The sequence below is a fragment of the Apteryx mantelli genome, chromosome 19 (assembly GCF_036417845.1).
Source record: "Apteryx mantelli isolate bAptMan1 chromosome 19, bAptMan1.hap1, whole genome shotgun sequence".
Taxonomy (NCBI): domain Eukaryota; kingdom Metazoa; phylum Chordata; class Aves; order Apterygiformes; family Apterygidae; genus Apteryx; species Apteryx mantelli.
This window is the reverse complement of record NC_089996.1, coordinates 9,886,776-9,909,276: the sequence shown is the minus strand read 5'-3', so window position 1 is coordinate 9,909,276 and position 22,501 is coordinate 9,886,776. Positions and strand designations below refer to the sequence as shown.

The following is a 22,501-nucleotide window of genomic DNA, read 5'->3' as shown; positions in this document are numbered from 1 at the left end:
GCCTGCAGGCCGCCCGCGACGCCACCACGCCGAGAAGGCACCTGCCTGCCGGGGTTCAAGCCCCGCCAGAGCGGCCGCTCCCCGGCGCCCCTCACGCCCCTCACGCCGCGGCAGCCCCGGGAACCGTTAACGGCCGCCGCGCCTCGCGCCCAAGATGGCCGCCGCCGCGGCGCGCGCAGGGGCGGGGCGGACCGGGCTGGGCCAGGCCGCGCTGCTCCCCTCCCTCCCGCCTCGCTTCGCTCCCCGCTGCCGGGACAGGCGGCGCGGCCCGGCCTGCTGCCCTCCCTTCCTCCCTCCAGGGGCGGCAGGCGGAGGCGACCCCTTCGCCCCGCCCGATGCGGGGGGGAAGGCAGGGCGGGGCGGCGGCCATGTTGCGCGGGGCCGGGCAGGAGCCGCCCCAAGGCGGGCGGTGGGGCTGAGGGCGGTGCGCGGCGCGGCGGGCTCCTGGCCGGCGGCCGCCTGCCGGCATGGAGCTGGGCCGGCTGGAGTACCTGCAGGCGCTGGTCACCGAGTTCCAGGCGACCGACAGCCCAGGTGACCCCCTCCCCTCCCCTTCCCTCCTCGGGGGGCGGCGGCGGGGGGGGAGGCGGCTCGCTCGGTTCCTGCTGCCCGGCTCCTCCCGCGCTCACCCGCCGCTTCTGCCCCGCAGACGCCAAGGAGCAGGTCCTGGCCAACCTGGCCAACTTCGCCTACGACCCCCGCAACTACGGGCACCTGCGGCAGCTGCAGGTGCTGGACCTCTTCCTGGATGCGCTCACCGAGGACAGCGAGGCCCTGGTGGAGTTCGCGATCGGTAAGGGCAGGGCCCCGCCGTGCCGCCTTGGCCCCGCCGCTCCGCTCCCTCCGCCGTTCGCGCAGGCCCGCGGCAGGTACCGGCCGCGCTGCTTGGGGCGCTGCAGCCATAGGCCCTGGTTGAGGGGGGAAACGAATGGCAGCCTCTCCCCGACATTTTAGTGTAGTCGCGGTTCTTAAAAAAAGATCTTCTGTAAAACAATTTCTTTTTAATACTAGAAGAAAACACTAGCTGAATGACTTCTTACCCAAATGTCTCCTAGTAAGCTTTTGCCCGGTGTAACGCACAGATCCAGCATTCCCATCCTAGTGCTGACAGCCAGTCTGCTAGACTGCTTGTTCCAAATAATTTAATAAACCCTCTGAGGAATCGCCTTGCAGTGATTCATCATGCTCTAAATAAACACAAAGGGGCCGGATCCTAATTGGGAGTGATTCCATGAGATGATATTAAATACATTTGATTTCTGAGGTTTGTTGACTGAGCTACACCAGGTTATGTCTGCACCTTAAAGTTTCAAGTACTAATATTGTCGGCCTCTTGGCTAATATTAGTAGCTCTGTTCTCTGTTTTTCTAAAACATCTGCCATAAACTGCTGGATTGTAACCACATTTAGGATCAAGTGATAAAGATATTTTTCATTCTATGGAAGACATTACATCCAGAAGCACAGTGCCCTCTAATGCCATACTGGAGAAGTGTTCTGGTGGAAAATCTCCAGAAAGAATTGAGAAAATGTAGCACAGGAGCAGTTAACAGTTTTCCAACCAATTCTCACAGCCAGTCTGGATGCTTATTTCTGTATTGGAAAACAGGAATCAGCAAAATCAGCATCATTGCACAATTGCATTTCCATTTTTTCCATTACCACACTGAGTTTGGAAAAAAGAGGTTATTTAAAATCCCATCTTGTAATTCTCAACATCTTTAAGGTTTAGCATGTTTACCTCTTACTGCTCTGGAAAAATATTTTTGTGTGTCACTTTATAAAAAGAAGGAAAGATGAGGTCACATGAGGACAACTCAGAAGTGTACTGAGTGTCTAGCATTGTTCAGGACCAAAACTGTACTGGTATCAATAAATATAAAGCTGTGGAGTACAGTCAGGCTGTTGCCACTTGATTATTCCAGAATGACATGCACAATTGTTTAAACAAAACGGGAGGAAATGAGATGTGTACCAAGTAGGTGCATTACAAAGATTTAATTGTGGTAGTTTCAACTGTAAGAAAGAGTAAAAGATCCTAATTGTAACAGCAGACTTAAATCTTTGTTTGAAAAAGGTGAGGGGGTGGAGAGAAGAATGTCTTGCATTAATCAGACATTCTCTTGCTGTGCTTCAGGTGGTCTTTGTAACCTGTGCCTGGATAAAACTAACAAAGACTACATCTTGGAGGCAAACGGGGTAGAGCCCGTAATAAACTGCCTGTCCAGCTCCAACGAGGAGACAGTGATGTCGGCAGTCACGACGCTGATGTACCTGACGACGCCGCAGTCGCGCCAGCAGACCACGGCCCTCCCCGTGGTGGAGTGCATGCTTCGCTTCTCTCTCTCAGCCAGCAGAAGGCTAAGCAATCTGGCAACGGTCTTCCTTGAGGATTACTGCACCCCTCTCCAAGTGGAAGAGGCCAGGAATCTAAGCAAACACACAGCAGTGGGGATTCCTCTCCCGAAGGACTGAGGCTGCCCAGAGCGACTTGGAGCTCTAACAAGGGAGGCCTCCCTCTTAGCTTCCCAGCCTTCCAAGTTCTGCTCAGCAGGTCGAGAGTGTGGTGAGAGCAACTTTAAACAGGGAAGATGGTCAGACCAGCGCTGGGTTTTAATATTAATACAGAGGAAGGAACAATGCTACAATGTGAATCAGGCTTGACATGAAACTAAAAAATAATAATAATAATAAAACAGGTCATGGCTGTTGGAGAGCGGGCTGATGAGTACAGCCCAGCACCCAGCTTGCAAAGATAACCCTTCCCAGCAATTAGCCTCTGCTGCTCATGTTATTGGGCCACTTACATCCCTTCCAGTTCCTGGCTGGTTTTATATGATCCTGAAGTGTCACATAAACTTTATTCCTCCTGCAGAAGAAAGAAGGCGTTTCCCTGCCCCTGCAACTTGCAGGCTTATTATATCCCTTTGGTACTAAGTATGGCATCCTATCATCATGCCATAGGCTGCTGGCTAGTTAATCACTATACAGGACAGGTCATAGCTGTGCTAGATATGAGGAAGTGGAAAATTATATTTCTTTCATTATCACTGGTGAAAAAGGTGAAGATTTAAAAAAAAATGGCTCATGGCAGTCTGGCTCACAAGAACAGCTGTCTTGTAAAACCTACTCTTAATAAAACATTAACTTAAATGCTGTGTAAACAGTTTTGTATAAGCACATAAATATTTTTCTACAGCACTTGCAACCCAGCCTTCACCCACTCTCAGTAATGCACGTGGGCAAGAAACTGAAGCCAGCTTGGCCTCCTTTCATTATCAGCCAATGATGCAAAAAGCAACCCAAAAGCCAAGGTGACTAAATACATAAAATTTAAAATGTTTGGCTGTTGACCGCAGAGCTCTGCAGCAGACGCACACACTGTGTCTGCTCACGTTTCATAGCCTTACTTCTTTTTTTTCTCCTTTCTGTCCTCCCCCTACACTCCCAGTGAGCTTAAAAAAAAACCCCAAACAATTGTCTTTTATAGTTTCTATTCAGCTACACCGATCAAACACCAGTAACAACTACACAGAGATTAACTAATTTAATACAGAGCAACTTTCCAGAAACCTGGAGAGGAGTCAGCCCGGCAGTATGTCTTACAACAAGTGTGGGTCATTTCTCATAGTCTAACTGATCCCCAGGAGCACCTCTGCCCAGGTCAGAGTGCTTTCTGCTTCCTGGGGATGGATTTCCCTGCCAGCTGATGACCTGGGTGTTCCCCTGGCAAAGGGAAGAGCACAGCACCCCATTTTTGCATTACTTCCTGCGTTTGCTTTCCATGATTGCCCTCCAGTCATCAGCCCAGGACAGCAGCCGCCTGCGGGGTGGCTTCAGCTGGATGTGCTTGTTGTGGCAGCAGGTAAACAGGATGTGCTCCCAGCTGGGGTTCAGCTCCACACCTGAGGAGAGCAAGGGAGGAAAGCTGGAGTTAGCTGGCTTTTTCCTCCCCAACTAACAGAAAGTGATGCAAAAGCTTTTCAAACCTCTGATGGTATCCTTGTCATCAAACAGCAAGTCAGCAGATACAATGGTCTTATCCCGGGTTAGAATAATCCGCTCCACAAACTCAGGACCCAAATGTTTTTCTACCCATTTATACTGTGGAGGCAAGAAATAAGATAGAAAATTCTACCGGACCACTTTCATATCGCCCATTAAAAAAGTCAGATCAGCCATAGCATAGCAATTTTCTCCCCTGCAAACCCAAGTCTGTGTCTACACCTCGCTGCCCTGCAGTCTGGCTATGGCCCAGGACACTGATTTGACCTGTGGTTTTAATAGTCTTCTGTCAGCACTGCATCTGCCGTGCCTAACCACTGTCCAGTTTGAGCGCTGCGGTGGCAGCTTGCCAGGAGCACACAGATTGTGCTCATCTATTTAGAAGTCATTCAAGTGCTTAACGTCCCCTCCTTTTTTCTTGCACCAGTGGAAGGCAAGAATAATTCCGATGGCAGCCTCCTCTTACTCGGTATTGGCATCTGTCAGGTTAGCTTTCATCTCGCTCTCCAGATTTGGAGAGAGTAAGGTTTTCCAAATTGAGGATTCTCCAATGTGAAATTCCCTGGGAATTTCCCATTGCCTTTGGGACATGCTGAAAGTTAAGCTTACCTTATCTGACCATATTGCAACAGCTCTTTTACTGTCACCTGATGATACAGGCAGCTGGAGGAGAAGTGTTACACTCCAGCTCCAGCACCACAGGGCTCGGATGCCTTGCAACAGGGTTGGCATGTCGCGTGAAACGTGGCATCACGTGGCACTCCAGGATTCCAAGTCCCACACTTTTATGTTGTGTTTGAGCAGCTGCCACTTGGAGACATCCAGCCTGACAGTCTTAGCAGGCTACCACTATCTTTATAAATGAATAGTTTTGACTTGGGTGGTATGAAATAGCAAGGCCTTGCAAAAGCAGCATTAAACAAGTAAAATAAATTCTCTCCCACCTTTTCCAGGATGCAGTGCTCATATTTCCGGAGAGGACTTGTGCAAATAAAGACCTCAGTGCTGAAAAGAAACAGCCCTCATTAGCAGTCAGGGGAAAGTACGTGAGTTAACATAAAAAGGCTGCATAACACAAAGTGTCCTTACTCCTGCATAAGGATCATCTCCTGCATAGCTTCAATGGCTCCTGGAATTGGATCCAAGCCTAGAAAGAAGCCAGGTGACTCATATATACTGGCTACCTTATCCTGCAAGAGACATAAGGAGAATTAACCATGCACATGCTTTTATCGGAGCTCTGTGCACAACAGTTGTCCAGTTACCCAGTGTGTATAACAGCCTTCAAATGCCAGCATTTTAGAGAGACAGACAGACAGAGATGATGCTTGGTATCAATAGTTGATTATAATATTTCTCACCTTTAGGTTTCTGGGATAAATCCAGCTAAGGCACATAATAATGAGAAGTTACTATCTGATGGGCTGTTCAGAGTGAGGAGGCAGATCTGAACCTGGTCCTGGCTATGTATCTACAAGCAGTTCACGAGCAGCATCACAAATGCAGCCTCATTTCATAGTTCAACTTGCTGATGTCTACAGGTCCCTCTCTACTAACTCTCATGAAAATCCTAGGAACAAATAAGTTTGAAGCTTCTGCTCCTCTCTCACATTTGACTGAAATTTGCTTATGGTTTAGGGATTTATCAGTGCCTGCGTCTATCCACTCATCCCTGATAAATCCCTAAATCCTGCTGCTCCTGTGCAGTAATGTGTCAGTACAGTCTACTTTGAAAGAGTTTAACATCGTGGCAGGAAATGCAAAGGTAGATGCCTCTGCTTCCCCAAGAACCTTTGTCTTCGTGAACTGAACTGTGTCCACCGTGAGCCTAAGTGGGGCCGGGTTCGGCTGTGACACTGGTGGGTGAGGCTAGAGCAGTGGGCATCCCACCTACCGCTCCCATCATCTGACCCAGAGCACACAGCAGACTTCACGCTGTAGTTAAAGGGACTACAGCTTTGTCCCTTTTCTCCCTCTCCACTTGCCCTCGATGATAAACCCGCCTCTGATGCATGCATGTGGGATGCAACATAAATCAGACAAGTCACTAATGACAAACAAGTGGGAAAGGAGGTTATTTCTAAAGCTATAATCATTTAAGTGAGCCTAAGTAGAAGAGAAACAAGATTTCTGGAGAAGCAATGTTCTTCTAGGCTAAAGTGGCCAAAAATAGAGCAACAAGATAAACAAAAGGAATTTAATATTATACAATATAGAGGCACCTTCAATCTCTAAAATGAAAAACAGTATTTCCAGGCAATTCCTGTGCTTCTAGACAGCACTGTGCTTCTAGTCCTCATTCTTTTAATATACCAAAAAGACATTCTTGCACCTTTTATTATTAGGAAGTTCATTGGTTTGAATCCAACTCTGTTCAGTTAATTTAAAAAATTGCTAACCAGTGACTTTTCAGTGGCCTGTGTTAAATCACAGCATTTCAGTGCAGGTCATAGCAGACAGCTCTTTTTATCACACGATCCATCACAACAACGCACCCTCAGCAGCAGCAGCCATCCCAGCAGCATTAAGGGCTGAGTGCACTCCCAGGACTAGGGTTCAGTCTCAGGCAGAAAGGTTAAGCTTCCAATATCTCTTCTATCCTAAGACGTTTGAATCTTACCTTTCCTGGGGTCATACAGTGAACTTCAGAGATGTCAAGCTAGCATTTTTCCACAAGCATTAAAGACTTATGTTCCCATGCCACCAAACAGTTTGGAAAACTTAGTTCTTGGTAAGTATTCTTCAAAGGCAGGCTGGTGGCCTTTGCTTAGAAACTGTACAAGACTGCTTTTATAGCCCAGCTGATGATCTCCTTGCTCTATATCACCAGTGGAACATGAACATAAACATTTCAATTAAGCAGCAATGAGAAGCTCTCAGCATTAAATGAGTGTCCCAGATCATGGAGCCCAGTCGCTCAGCTGTCAAAAGCCACAAATACTCATATATCATCAGACAGGAATTTAGAAGCATTGCCTGATTCCACATGCAGATCAGAAGAGGTTAAGGAGTCCAGGTGAAGGCACAGCAATCAGATCTATCCAGACCTGTTTCCATGCAAAGCCTCACGGATCTCAGCCACAATTCCCTGGAGCTCTTTCCGAGGAGATTTAATTACAGAATCAGGGCTTACGTCTGAAAGCTCTTTTATTCTAGAGAAAGACAGCAGAAACTGGCAACTTTCCACCATGTTACACAAAAGTCTGGCTTTGCTGGAAAAAGAAATTTGATTTGACAGTCACAAAACCAGAAGCCAGTTCTCCAAAAGAAGCATATAGAAAAAGGAAGTAAAAATTTTCTTCCTCATTCTCATCCCGCCCTTGCTCTGCTCTCTTACCTCAGTCATACCTTGGAGGAACCACCTGCTAATTCCCCATGGCCTAGCCAAGCCACTATCCTTATGTTGAGGTTGCCTCAGGAAGCCAGCTGTATGAATACAAGGGCTACCAGATCAAATCAGCCCTGTAGTTGATTTAACCTAGTTTTCTGACTTCAGAGAAAGCTGCAAGAAAACTTACCGGAACATCTGCCCTTAAAACTTCCATCAGTGAGATAACTTAAATGTGAAGCTAGAGAACTTGCATCCTTACCTAAGCTTTCCTGTTTTGAATACGTACAATAATTTTAGAAATTCTTGCCACTGCCAGAGATGTTGAGTCCTTTTTTTGTAACTGACTGGGCCCAGATATTACATTATAAATGCTTGTTAGATAAGGCAAGAATCCCTATCAACAAAACTGCTAGACACACAGGAGATCAGATAGGCAAGCACAGTAGAGAAAGTCTTAAATACAATTCTTTTTAAATAAAATGTCTAAGGATTTACAATGTGAAATTAGTAATCATCAACTTATGTTAATAGAAAAGAAAAAAAAACAGAAAGCAAGTAATAGTTAAAGTTTCAAGAGGCAGCTGCCAAGCACTAACAAAGTATAATTAGTAAGTTATAGGAAGTGACACTGTTGCAGAAGTCCATTCCTAGCTATGGAACAGGAGAGAAATGGATGTGAATAGTCACTTCTTAGCAATAAAAGAATTATAGGCTCAGTCCAGTATCTTAAAATCAGCAATGAACTTCTCAGGAAAGTATATGAGAGTCTGGATCAGCATTCATTCAGTTTTCTAACAGACTATTGATTGTTTTGTGGTAGCAGGAAGGAAGGGTGAAGTCTAGATTGCCGCTATTTTTAATTGTGCCTTAAAACTGACCCTGCTATCCATTCAGTCATTATCAAACATTATGGTGGTTAAAAACCAGCAACAATTTGCACAGATGTGGGGTATACCACAAGCCTTTTATAACATTGTCCCAGTTCACTTCCCTACAGTGCACTCTGCTTCTCAGCGCATACAGAGGGAATGACATAGATAGGGACTTTTATTAGCTGTATAAAACCCATATATAATATCTATATTTCTTGCCCTGCTAGGGAGACATATTAACATTTGCAGAGTGCTCAGAGCTTTAGGTGAGTTATTACTACTGCCGCATAGCGAGAACAGTTCACGAGCAGGTAATGAACAAGCTAAACATTGTTCTGTGAACAGTTTCATCCAGTTATTTCTACGACAGAACCACTCATTCCCACACGCATGTCTCTCTGTAAAGGGCTGGCAATCCTCCTGGAAGAAGTCACTAATTATTAGTATACAAATTAAGACTATTAGCATGAAACAACTCTTTGTAGTGTGCCTGAAAAAAGAAAAAAATCGCCCCGATTTGCAGAAGAAGAGAATCTCTTCGCACGCCCGGAGGGAGGGAGAGCTTTTCCCGCAGGGCGCAATCCCTCCATTTTCCAGCCACACTGCAGTCCTTTCCTGCTCGTGCTAAACTTCCCCCCCCCCCCCTTTGAACGCGGACTTTCCCTTTCGCTGCGCCACGCACGTGGCGAGCGGCGACAAAGCGGCGCGGCGGCCGCGCTCACCGCCAGGTCCCGCCGCAGGCAGCGGTACTGCTCCCACACCGAGAAGCCCCTCCGCTCCGCCAGCTCCACGCGAGGCTCCCCGGGGAAGCGCGAGAGGAAGCCCCGCAGCACCGCGCCCTCGAAGTCGGCCAGGACGCCGTCCATGTCCACCAGGACGCGCAAGGGGCCGGCCGCGCTGCCCATGCTGCGGGCCGGGCCGAGCCAGGCCGAGCCGAGCCGGGCCAAGCCGAGCCGAGCCGAGCCACCCGCCGCAGCGCTGCCCCGGCTCCCCGCGGCTCCCCGATGCCCGCAGGCGGAGGGCGGGCCTCCGCCGCCCGAATATGCATGAGAGCGCAAGCAGGGGGCGCGCCCAGGACCCGTCCCCTCCCCGGCCTCCGCAGGGGAACGCGGGAGCGGGCCGTACCCTTCACTGCCTCTACGCCTTGGCGAGCAAACGCCTCTTTATCCTTCTCGGGCAACTTCGTAATGAATCTTAGTTGTGGTTGCGATGCGACCTGGCGCTCCAATCAAGACAACAGCTGATGGAAAGATAGCTTAGCTCCTCCAACGTCTCACTAACTGCAAAGGAGCATTAACAAGTTCCACTGGTTGTGGGACTTGCAAAGGAAATACAGTTTTATTTCTTTCCTCCTAGGCCAGAAAACAGGTAGGCATTATTTACATGCACCCAGGAGCCATAGAGCATTTAGTATCAGCTACAAGGAACAACAGCCCCAGCTGTAGGAGAGGAAGGGCATGCTAGAGCAAATCCAGTTTTACAGGTTAAACACCTAGGGCTAGGGCTTCTCCAAAACTTATTTGGAAAGCCAGAGTATTTTTAGGTACTGTTCTTTGGGGGCAAAGACTGCACAGTCTCTCTGGCAGACACACAAGTTCTGTATAAATCCAAGTGCTTTGGTTTGACATGCAGCAGATCCCCCTCTAGTACAGTAGGCTTGGTCTCCGTTCCACCGCCCTCTTCTGTTAGGGTCTAATTTATTTCTGTGAGGAGAAGAAACTTCCATTTCCTCCATTTTCTTGAGGGGAAAAAATGTTGAGTAAAACACTTGAATTCATGTTCTATGCATTTCTGTTCTAGAAGATAAAAATGAAGAAGTCAGACACTTTCTTCTTCAAAGGAAGATAGCGTGTGATGGTGCCCTCAAGTCAGGTACAAGAGCTCCCACTTTTTGCTACATTCCACCTATAGTAGGCTAAGGCAGGTAGGCTGAGACAAGGACAAGTGAGAACAAAGCTAAACCAAATCCATGAAATAAAACCCACACAGGAAACACTGCTTCAAAATTTCTATATTATTTACTTTTAAGCAACAGTCCAGCTTTGTGAAATTACAACACACATTTTAAAGGATGAGATTTTCACCTCATGGTCAAGCACCAGCATGATCATGCACAGCATTGAGTCAGTTGTAAAAAAAATGCCCTGTAACTTTTATTTATCTATCTGATTCGCTCCACCTTTACTGAATAAAGTCTGCTGTATACCCAAATCCCCTCCTAGCATTAGGACAGGCGGCTCTGGTCATCAGCCCTCTATTTGGCACATACCCTGCTTCATAGTAGTCCAATATCAAGATATTTCTTGTTAAAGGCAGCATGGTGTACACTAATCACTTTATGCTTTATATGGCACAGCAGGGCTCAAGGCATTTACCACAGGAAGTCAGTGAAGTCTTTTGGATCACCAGTTCTCCCATGTGGAAGAAGGGACTGCTCTTGCTGATTGTTTGCTGGCCTGTTTAACCAGGATTCTAGACCCTTGTAAAGCTAAGGGGTTCTAAAAATCTCAGTACAAAAACCCTCTAAGCACACTTAGAACCAATCTACTCTCCTTTGAAATACATTACTATACCTCATAAAGCTTTCCCTCAAGTCTATCACTAGAAAACACTCATGTCACTTCCAGTAGATCTGGGGGAACACAGGACAGAAGTGGAAAAAACCTTGATCTTAAAAAAAGATGGAGTACATAAAGTGCTTCTTTTTAATGAAAGAAATTCGAGATGTACAGTCAGGCTCAAGTTGTGCAGTTCACAAGCATGGGGAAAAGAAACAGACACGAGTTCAAAACAGTCAGGAAGGGAAAGGTTTAACCGAGGACTAGGCTGGACTTGCCACCGGGTGGATTTCTCCTGGATGGTGCAGGTGCTGGTGCTACTGGGCTAGGAACAGGTGCAGCAGGCAGGGATTTTTCTTCATTCTGACCTGGGGCAGCTTCTACATCAGCCTCAGTGTTTTCTAGAAGAAAAGAAGCTTTTAAGGTGTTGGATATGGATGATGAAAGCCAGAGGTTTCACTGGCTTAGACAGAAGATCAACTCCTTTAAATCGTTCTCCAGGCTTACAGACACATTCAAAGTGTTGTTGTAATCTGCTGGTATGACAGATTTCCAGCTGTCTGAAGTATTTTTCAGATGGACTGTCATGCCTTACAGTTGGGTTTCAGGCATTCAAGAGTCACATTCACTCAGCTACTATTAGGGGAAACCAGCAAATTATTTTTGACAAACAGCTACCATTAACTCTTATATATGTTATGAGTCAGCATATGACCACCCTAACAACTTTTACTCAAGTCTAAACAAGTGCTGGAAACCAAGTCACAGAAGCATCAGTACTTGTAAAGCAAGAGCTCAAATTCGAATCACTTTCCCAATTTAATACCTGGAGTCTGAAGGGAAGAGTATCTGACACACATTTCTGAGGCTTCAGATGGAACATGGGCAAGGAAATATTCATATTAACATGCATGGATAGGCTCAAATATTGCATTTCTTGATAAGCACATGACAGTTTCATCTATTTTAAATACTTCTAAAAGACCACAAGTGAAGACAGGACACAGAAGGAATCCTTCACAGGAAGCACTTTAGATACTGCAGCAAATCACTAATGAATCTACTTCATTAACAAATAGATAATTAATTAGTGAGCACAGTGAGTACATCAGCACATTTTTAAGAGATCACCTCAATCAGTTATGAGCCAAAGGCCTAAATAAGCACTAAGTTTCCTCCTGATAATTGGGGATGGGGTGGGGGGAAGAGAGAGGATCTCTTCGCTAGTTGAAGGAAGCTCCCTCCTGCCTACCTCTTATGGATTTTTCTATCCCTTTTCATACCTGCTGATGCTGTCTACCTCCAGCTTCCTGTGACCACAAGTTTCAGAAACTTACTACCAGCTCTATGAAGAAGTACTTCATCTACTTTTAACAGATCTCTTAGTTTCACAAAATGACCGCTAGTTCTTGTTCTGGAGGATTTGGGAAATAGTTCCACATTCACCTTTACCACAGCCTTCATGATTTTGTAAATCATGACCATATTCCCACCCCCCACCCCATCCCCCAGCTTTCTCTTCTAACTGAAGAGGCCCAGCCATTTTAGTCTCTCCTCCTAAGGCAACTGCTTCATCCCCTTGATCATTTCCATTACCTTCCTCTGCCCCTTCTTTACCTCCACTACAGCCTTCTGGTCTTTCCATTCCAGGAACTGCATGCACAACTCAAAACGTGGGCTTATTATTTATAGAGGCAAAATTATGCCTTGTATTCAGTTCTTTTCCTGATGACATCCAACATTTTACTGGCTGCATCCAAAGGCTGAGCCAAAGACTTCAGGAGAAGGAGAGCCTTCAGAAATAAGACTCAGGAAAGACCTTTGAGTTAACTGTTACACAAGGCTGAACACAAAATTGGTGTGATTTAGATTATTTTTTCCCTAGAAGAATTACTTTACATCTACCTACACCAAAGTCTATCCTGCCACCTTTTTGCCTGCCTACCTTTAGTAGAGTCCTTCTGGCAGGGAGATTCTGTCACCGTCAGCACATTTGGCTACTTGAAAGAGCTTAGTATCACCAACAAAATTGGAGATTTCACTGTTCATTACCTTTTCCAGGTCACAGATGAAGACACTGAATAAAACTAGTCCCAGCACTATTCCCCTGTCTCATTTTTCCAACCTGAGAAGCAATCACTAAGCCCTACCCTTTGCTTCCTATCCACAGGAGCACCTTTCTTCCAATCTCATAACAACTCAGTTTCTTTAATAACCTTTGATGTAGAATCTTATCAGAAACTCTGAAAAACCACACACATTACATCCGCTGAATCCCCTGTATCCATATGTTTATAATAAACTCATAGCACCCCAGCAGCTTATTATAGTCTCCATGCAATCAGAGAGAATCTACAATACAGACTCTTTACTGGAATCATTAACCCAAATGAACACCAAACAAGAGAGTTTTAAGGTCTGTAAGCCTGAAGCTTCTGTTACTCATGCTTACCACTGCCTGCTTACTCAGCAAACAGAACTGTGGCCAAGCCCACTATGCACAGCGCTGAATGCTCTATTGTCCCATGTTTTAAGCAGACAGTTTATGAGAACTATGAAGTACTCATGGTGATGATCTGTCCACTGAACGTCAGACATCACCATCTTGTCTATCGTGTAAACGCAGTCATTGGTAACAGTCCATCAAGCGCTGTCTAGTTCTCCTCAGCTAGTCACATTCATTAAGTACACAGCAGTCACCGAATCACTGCAGAAGCAAGAATTACTATCACAGGAGGCTCCTTAAGTAGTTTCTATCGAATTTTAGAGACTCATTTAGCCAGTTGATGCACACATTAGTACTTCCCATTTAAGTTATGGCAGTTTGCTAACCTAATAACTAAAATGATAAAGGCAATAGGATCAGATCAAAAGTTAGTTTTTTCCTTATCAGAAAGAATATAATTTCTGAGTCAATTTGTTAGTGTGTATACAGCAAGCAGTTGGAAATCTTGATGCACAGCTTCCAAATAGGAAGCAAGAACACTTCTGCAAAAGGAGCAGGCTTTCTTGCACTACACAGATATGATTAATAAATACACTTCACCCACTTGACACTCGGGAGTTTTATAATCAGCTACACATAGAAAATCATTGCCAAATTGAGAAGAAAAACAATTTTTAGTTACGGAGACTAGTTATGCTGTGAACTTGTAAGCAAACAGCTTTTATTTGAAGGTATATTCAGTCCCTTTTATGAAAAAGAAAAAAAAAAGGGAAACCCAGGAGACAGCTATATAACATCAAGTACAAGAATCACATGCGCAACAAGTGGAATATTCACCAACTCATGTCTGCCATTTCACACAGCAGGAATAAAGTGGTGGAATGACACAGCCAGCTCAACAGGACTCCATGCTCCATTAAGCAAAGATACAAGCTATCAAAAGGAACAATAAATTTAACAATTCATCAAGATTCTCAGATATCTGTCACAAACACCATTTCAAGGAACTATTAGCTTTCTATTCCTTCCTATGTATCACCAGTGGAAGTACACAAGTCAAATATTTGCCTGTCATCTTCATTTCATTTTGATCATCTTCAAAAACATGATTTTCAGTCATGGCCACAGCAGCACACAACTCCAGACAACCTCCCAGCATACATTTACTTCCTACTTGACAAGAACTTCCTCCACTGTCACCTACCAGAAACAAACCAAAGGCCAATGAATACTCTACCTGTGAAAATTAGAACTTGTTCCAGGAGTCAGGAATATCATTTTGTACTCAAAGTGTCAGTCAATAGCTATTGTTATACCAGGCAGTCCAATTTCTGTTTCCTCCAATCCCCATCTCTTCTTGCCACACCACTGCTTGCAGGCTGTCATCTGACCCCATGGTGAGTTGGTGTAAACATGTACCAAGAGCAGAGCCCTCAGAGCAGTTTATTTCCACTGTCAAACCACATCCTCCTACCTGAGGCACAGACTCTAAAAGCCCACATTACAGTGCTAATTAAGGTCAGACAGACACAGCTTGCTAAAGAAGCAAGACTTATTTTGGCCACACATATCACTTAGAAGTAGTTAAAAAGTGTTCTGGAAAAATTCTCACTCTCCCAGCAGAAGTCCTTTCAGGATACGGAACTGCTAACAGCTTCAGTCATCTGCCACAACTCATAGGTGTTGAAAGTAGCACTAAAGAGAGTACTCCGTCAACAAACACATTCCTTGCATCGGGAAGTAAGCTATTCTTATGTGAATCTTACAAAGGAGAGATTTCCAGCCTCAGAGCTAGAAAAAAACCTTCAAAGTAACATGCATGGTGCTAAGGGGAAGTTCCTCTGTTTAAGAAATTATGCACATGCACTTACTTGGCTAAAATAAGCATAAAAAAGAAGTGTCAGGAACTTAAAAGCTCATTAATGCAGATATTTTCAGATGCAGTAGCTGTTTTTGATTATTTCCCTACCAGTAGGCAGCAGCAAAGAGGTAACTTGCTATACTAAAAGCTATGAAGTTGACTGTTTTATTTAATTACAAGCTACTATAATATCACAGTGATCTTTCAGTCACCCAAAGTCTTTGCAAGATGGTATCCACCTTGCTTTCTAGCACTTAAAAAAAAAAAAAAAAATCTTGACACCAACTGCTGCTGGCAAAAAAAAAGTGAACAGGAGTGTTCTTGTTTTTAACCTGATGACCGACAGAGGCATTCTGCCATTTCATTCCATGTCCACATTCTAACACTTCCACTGAAGTAGACAGGTCACTAATGATTTGAAGGATTCAAGGGACAGCCCCAAGCCATCTCCCTCTTAATACATGATCATTTCCATTATCCTAGATCCTCTTCTCTTTCAAAAAAAGCATAATTGCAAAAGGCTTTTAGACAGTCCAAAGGAGTTACTCACCAGAAGTTTCAACAACACCATCTCCTCCCTAGAAGAGAGAGAGAAACATTATAGCTTAAACTTCATAATGTGTTTTCCCCTCCATTGAGAGGGTGCTCAATACTCCAGTCTATGACCAAGCAAGCAGTGGTGACACAGGCAGAGCTGGTCAGACACACTGCTCCATCTAGCAGGGCTTTCTGAACAACAGACTAAATGAAACAGTCACAGAACAACAGACTCTTGGGTCAGGTATCAGAGTAGCATGGTGGGTTCTGCACACATATTTCTGCAGACTAATACTATGGGTTTGGCAGCACTAATTCTTACAGAGTGACTAATTTCATCAAACATTATTTACCCACAGTAAAGCAGAGAACATACTCTCTCTCTCTATATATATATATAAAATATATATAATATTATATATATATTTTTTTTTTAAGTTTAATCAGAAAGGTACTGCTTAAGTAATCCCAACATGAGATTACCCACAACATTTGGTTTGCTTCTTATTCCCACACTATGAAGGATGCGGTGGGCAAGGGCACTTTATCATATTTAGCATCTTTCATTAGGCAGTACTGACCAGTAACCAAAAGGTTGCAACCACCAAGAAGCAGCGACAAGAAAGTTATACTGTAAGCTACTGATGGTTGCAAATATTTTAGTTTCCCTTCCTTTCTACTAAGCAACTCTTTCCAACACCAAACATTTATCTGTAAGTAAGGCCAAGAACATTTGTCCTATCCAGGATATTTTAATTCATTTGTCAAATAAGTCAGTTTTCAGCGATATGGCTGATAAAGTTTCCTTCACTACATAAGCAGCTAAACATTTTTTACCTAAATCTGTTCAAATACAGACTGCTACCTGACCCACAGACACAAAGTCCTCCAGCAGCACCCAAGGCTCCTCATTGTCATGGAGGTTTTATCAACTTTCAAAGGTTTAACATTGTTAACTGTATTACAGAACTGCAGTAGTCAGAAATCTCGTGTAAATATGTTCCCTTAAATCTCAGACTGGACTATAGTACCTTAGTTCTAGCTTCTGCTGTTTATAGCTGTAACTACTGAGCAATAAAATTAAAGTATTCTGCATTACAAGAATCGTGTTTGCAAAGCTGAGAACCGCAGGCCACAGAGTATTTAATACAATTAAGTAGATAATAGAATCAGACTAAACAGTTTATTATTGTGTGGTAGCAGCTATAAATTTAATCTCACTGTTATGTTTGCTAAATTGAAACAAGACATTTCATGCAACAAAAAAAACAATTTTGTGGCTCAAAGAGTCCATTAATACCAAAATGGGTTAAAGTAGTGATTGGTGCTAATTTTCGAAACAAAACTTGTTATTTATAATCCATGAGGCAAAAGGCACTGAGAGTAATAATTCACCTTCCCAGTTCTTTTCAGAAAAGCTAAAGTTTGACAGCTTTAAGGCACCAGGATTTCATTTTTCTCTCTAGAACTTGTTTATGCAAATGCAGCCTGCTTTAGGTTTCCTTAGGTTCCCTTTAGGTTTTCTTGTGTTATAAAGAATTACTACTCTCCATTCTGTTTTTCCCCCCCCACAAAATCTCATTGTACATCAAGCATAACCCATGTTAACAGTACAAATCATGCTCCATATTGGCACCAAGTAAATAGCTTACATAATAATACCATCAGATGTGTTAATTACTAAGGGCAGTGGCAGAATTAAAATAAGCATTCATGCTACTGAGGTAAAGACTTGTTGGGATGTGAAACCAATAGTCTTTTGCAAATTAGCATATCCACATGTAGTTAATTGTAGGTGATTACTGTTTGGAAAAACAAACAAACAAAAAAAAACCCAAAACCAGACACACACATATGACTAAAGCTAGATTTCATGCCACTTCATTATTGTCCCATCAGTAAGAAGAGTTAAGAACTCTAGAAAGCACTCATTTAAAAAAACTCCAACATTTCACCAACATGCTATGGGACCATCATATGGAAGAGGGAACCTTCAGGAAAAGAACAGGTTTGAGAGTAAGGCACAATAAAGCTTCAAATGCTACAACACGCTTCCAACTGTGCAAACACCAGTGATTAAGCAATCACATATAGAGAGGAAAGTGACACATCTTCAGCCTTTTCATAGTTAATGTACTGACCTTCGGATCTACAAAGTCTCCGCAGTTTGCATCCATTGAGCTTCTTCTTTGTGGTCCAGATGATTCACAGTCTTCTCTGACTTCACCCGGCTTAGCCCCTATAAGCAGAGATGGATTCCAATCAGGTTGCAAGATAAACTTACTGGGAAAGCAGATCATAAATAGCCAAGGTCTCACTTCTGTTGCATTAAAGCCTTACCACACCGAGATCCTGTTCTGGGCCTTTAGATAATGACTCATAAATTACTGTTTTACAATAGCGTCTCATCTGGTGGAGGGTATCATTTAGACAGATGGAAGGTAGGGTCCCAAGGCCACATTGGAAGTGCTCAGCAGAAATGGAAGCTGAATCCCAGCTGCAAGTACAGCACACAGCTATACTTCCGATTAATCAAGACCAATCAGCCTTACTCCGCATACTAGGAGACAAGTTCACCCTACTCTAACTTGATAACCTTGGAGCGATTGCATCCAAAATACAACTCCCTTGGCTATTTATTTGCAACATCTATGTCTAAAACTTGACTAAAAAAAATAATAATAATAAATGACCACTCTAGAAGTAATTTGAAACAATAAAGAGAAAAATCCCTTGCAAGTAGGCATCATTTACAGCACTAAACTTCCAAGTAGGAACCAAACTCAGGTTTCCATACTCAGCCTCCAGCAGCTTCAGGCCAATACCCAAAATGAATTAATGCATGCCAGCAGATACAGAAATGAAGTATCGCATCCTTACCCGACGATTTAGCCCAAGAAGGTGGGTTTTCTTCAGGAGGTCCAAAGATACTGGATGCCATTTTGTTCCTTCGCACGGGTTGTTCTTTTGGCTCATCAAAACCCAATGAAAAGTTGGACCCACCACCAGGAGGGCGCAGTACTCTAGAGAAAGATTCTGATTTACCACTTTGTATTTCAAGGGTTATACCATTGCCATTATCAAGTATCATATAAACAACATATAAAACAAGGTTAAAAAGCAAAGAGAACGTTGTTGGCTCTTGTAACAGATAGACTACAGTCATATGGGCTAAATTCTGCCCAAACAGAAACAATCTGAGACTACCGTATTATGCATTGGCTTTTAACAAACAACACCAGTTATGTCATGTCTTCAGTGCATAATTTGAACTATAAAAGTAAAATGCTTGCCAATATTCAATCCAGACACTGTATTACCACTACTCTTCATGCTCTTTGATGATACTTATCAAAAATAAAATAGTCTCATGCTCCATTTGTGCCTTTCCTTCACTCAGTGTCAAAAAGAATTGCTACTAATCTTCAGATGCTGATAAAAAAAAAAAAGTATATATGGGCATGTCAGAATTCAGCTTGCCAACTATGAACAGCCCTAAAAAAGAGAGAGAGAGAGAGAGCGCTGTATGAAAGCTAATGTTAATCATCAGATTGGCAGTGCAGTGAAGACTGAAGTTTGGCTTATGAGCCAAAGTACTGGTTGCACCACTGATGTCTGGGCTCCAGCCTCTGTCTAGATCTGTTTCGTCTGAAAAACCCTCAAGTCTGCAGCACGTTACTGGACTGAAATTAAAAAGTGCAATTAAACAGTTTTAAGCTGTTTTAGAGCTCATAAGGAGAGGCATGTGTACAAAGCTCCAGAAATAAAACATAAATCTAGCAGTGATCTATTAGATAGCTACAAAAGAAGCCTATCTCATACTTAACAAGCTATATTATGGGTTACTCTTCAGCCTACAGAAATCAACTAAAACAACACCAAAACAAGTTCTTGAAAGGTAAAGTCCTTCAGACCTTGTTTTCTTAACCATGAGATCTTTTTAAGGCTGATATGTTAGCCAGTGAAGCCAGAGAATAGCCAGGAGAATAATAATTCATAAGACTGTATGAGCACTATCCCAACTGTCAGAGAGATATGAGCATACCAACAGAACCACGCATTCAAGGCATCCAATGCTTTCAAATGAGTCCAAAACAAGCTGGGAAGGGGTACATTTCCTCCCCTTTCAAAAAAAAAAAAAAAAAAAAAATCAATAAAAGGTAACAACTTCACAGTAGAAAATGGTATGTAGTTCATTTAGACATCAAACCCACTAGCTCAACACAAAGTCTGATTTTACAGTTTTATCACCATCAGTAATGCTATTCAGGTTTGTTGAGGTTTTGTGCCCACTGCATCCAAGAGGCAAAAAAAAAAAAAACAAAAACACAAAAAACCCAAACCTTAAAGAAAAACACTTTTCTAGCCTGCCAAACTCAAAAAATACAGCAGCAAGCAAAACCCACAAGGTTGTTTTACATGGGTGTTCAGTGTTATTTAACTATCAAAATACTTTTCCTTACAAAATTCCTCTCCAAAGATCTAATTTATAATGCTCAGAAGCTAGTGGGAGGATCCCAGTAGTCTGCATAATACATTTTAAAAATCCTAGAACATTTTTGCTGACTTGCTTTCCTCCTTTCTGAAATAAGGGATGTTGTACAATGGGGTTGAATTACTCCATTACATTTTTCCCCAGAGGAAGCATCCTTCTATAGAAGGCTTATTTTCTTAGTCACATCTGTTGCATTTACTAGTTTGAAGGGTAGTGTGCTCAAAAGAGGGCTTGCTCTCACAACTTACATCACCTTTATTTTACCAGAGCAGTGGAACCAGTACTTTGACATCACAACGGTTTCCATAGATAGTCTTAATGAAATTAAGAGAAAAGGCAACTGAAGCAAAAAAAAAAAAAATTATCACTCACATACTGTTAAATATAAATAATTGTTCTGGTCAACCCCAGCTAAAGGTTGACAGATGTTATCAGGAACCTCTCCCTAGCTTGAGGTGTTGCAACGTGCTTCCATCGAAGCAACGGTTAACACTTCAAGCAAAGAACTGCTCTTAAAATTGCACCTGATACCTAGCGACATATACTGAAAACCCATCCACAGCTCCATCCAGGAAGCACTCCTGCTGCAAAGATTAAAATAAAATAAAACTAAACTAAAAAAAGCTAAAAGCAAACAGGAAGCATCTGCTTTGTCAGGACAAAAATCTCCCTGAAAAAAAAAGACACGAGGGCTTGAGGCGGAGCATAAGCCCCTCCAAGCCAGCTATTCCTACCGCAACGCTCACCAGAACCGTGCATGACAGAGAAATACTAGGCATCTCTTCCAGACGTACTTGTCAAGTTTTCTTTGTTTCTAGATAGCCGGCGGCTTCCCTCAGTGCAGCGCCCTTGTGCTCTCGCACCTGCCCCCCACTCCCGATCTGCAGCGGTTTCACAGCTCTCGCCGGCTTTCCCCCCCCCCCCCCAAAAAAAAAAAAGGCCCTCCGCTGCGGGACTGCAGGGTCTGGGCGCCGGGCAGGGCCCCCCCGGCCCCGAGCATGCTCCCTGCGAGCCGACGGTAATCCACTTAAAGCAGCAGTGCACAATGAGCTTAACAAAACGGACACCTCCGACGACAGCGAGAGCCAGCCGCCCTCCAAGTCACAGCAACGCGCGACCAGTCGTCTTTTGGGTCAAGCCCCGACCCGACGGCCGAGCGCCCTGCAAGCGGATCCGCTGCCGCTCGTTAAAGTTAACAGGTAGCGAGGCCGCGGAGAAGAGACAATGGAGCCTGCTCCAGCCCCACCCAGTACGCGAAAGCCTCGGGGACCGCTCCGCCGAGCCAAGGGAGAAAGTCTTAACAGCCGGACACGGGCGAAGGGGGCGGACAGAAGGGGAGAGCAGGGCAAGGGGGCGCGGAGGCCCCCCGGCTGTGATCCGGCTGCGTGGCTGCGCAGCGACGGAGGGAGGGAGTCGCCTCCCTTCTTTGTTAGCAAGAGGCAGAGACACACACACACACACACAGACCCGAGCAACCCGGGGTGGGTCTAGCGAGCTCCCACCCCCGCAGCTCGCCACCCCCCCCGGCAGCTGCGGCAGGACATAGCCTGTCGTTCCCCCCCCCCGCCCCTCCCCCGGCAGCGCAGCTGACTCCCGCCGAGCCCAAAGGCAGCCCGCTGCCCCCGGGTGGGTGCGGCCCGCCTCCGCCTCCTGCCAGCCCGCCCCGCGCGGCCGGGAAACGGCGAGCAAGGCGCCCCAAAACCCGGCCGGCGCCCCGACCCCGCCGGCGCTGGTGAGGAAGCCGGGCTCCCCCAGTACCGCCCCGCACCCGGGGGGGGAGGCCCTCCGCCACGCCAAGGGCCGCGCCGGGTAACCCCCTCCGCGCCTCGCTGGGCCCTCGGGGCCTGAGGCGAGGGGCAGTGACAGCCCCGCCGCGAGCACCCTCGGCCCCGCCGCGCGCCGCCCGCCTCCCCAACGGTCCCAACGGCCACCGAGTGTCGCCCTGCCGGACCTGGAGCTGTTCCTGCCACTGGGGTCCATGCCCGAGAAGGTGGTCGTGGTGGTCATGGCGGCAGGGATGGAGGAGACGGAGGAAGGGGAAAGGGCTCCGTTAAAGGCCGGCGGGGAGTGACGGTCCCGGGACCAGAGCACCCTCCCCCTTCTGGCCCTGCCTCTGCTGCTGCCGGTGACAACTGCAGCCGCCGCCCGCACCGGCCACGCCTTTTATAAGCATTTTAGGGCCCGCCCCTTTGTGAGCAACTCATTGGACGGTTCAAACCAGATCCCGGCTTCCCATTGGTCCGAGACCCGCCACTCTGCTCTTTTGCCCGCCTCACACTCTATTCCGTGCCGCCTTGCCCGATCCGTGAAGCCTCATTGGTGAAGAAATACGTCTGCTCAGTGGTGATTGGCTGCGCCGGGGCGCTGGCGCCCTTTGTTGATGATTGGCGGGAGGG

The 22,501-nt window shown here is 45.3% G+C and overlaps 3 protein-coding genes across 3 annotated transcripts; 1 reads left to right on the top strand and 2 right to left on the bottom strand.

Moving 5' to 3' along the window:
* Positions 1 to 240: 240 nt before the first annotated feature.
* On the top strand, positions 241 to 3,153 carry ARMC7 (armadillo repeat containing 7). The gene is made up of 3 exons (XM_067308211.1): positions 241 to 534; positions 650 to 793; positions 2,138 to 3,153. Exons 1-3 carry the CDS (start codon positions 468 to 470, stop codon positions 2,473 to 2,475), a joined length of 549 nt encoding a protein of 182 aa, XP_067164312.1. The 5' UTR covers positions 241 to 467; the 3' UTR covers positions 2,476 to 3,153.
* Positions 3,154 to 3,532: 379 nt separating this feature from the next.
* Positions 3,533 to 9,198, bottom strand: NT5C (5', 3'-nucleotidase, cytosolic). Its single transcript, XM_067308209.1, has 5 exons — positions 8,931 to 9,198; positions 5,095 to 5,195; positions 4,950 to 5,010; positions 3,990 to 4,104; positions 3,533 to 3,905 (listed from the first exon to the last, which is right to left on the bottom strand). Exons 1-5 carry the CDS (start codon positions 9,111 to 9,113, stop codon positions 3,763 to 3,765), a joined length of 603 nt encoding a protein of 200 aa, XP_067164310.1. The 5' UTR covers positions 9,114 to 9,198; the 3' UTR covers positions 3,533 to 3,762.
* A 1,005-nt stretch (positions 9,199 to 10,203) lies between these two features.
* Positions 10,204 to 22,242, bottom strand: JPT1 (Jupiter microtubule associated homolog 1). Its single transcript, XM_013944107.2, has 5 exons — positions 22,057 to 22,242; positions 18,491 to 18,633; positions 17,752 to 17,849; positions 15,624 to 15,651; positions 10,204 to 11,167 (listed from the first exon to the last, which is right to left on the bottom strand). Exons 1-5 carry the CDS (start codon positions 22,110 to 22,112, stop codon positions 11,019 to 11,021), a joined length of 474 nt encoding a protein of 157 aa, XP_013799561.1. The 5' UTR covers positions 22,113 to 22,242; the 3' UTR covers positions 10,204 to 11,018.
* Between the last annotated feature and the right edge of the window lie 259 nt (positions 22,243 to 22,501).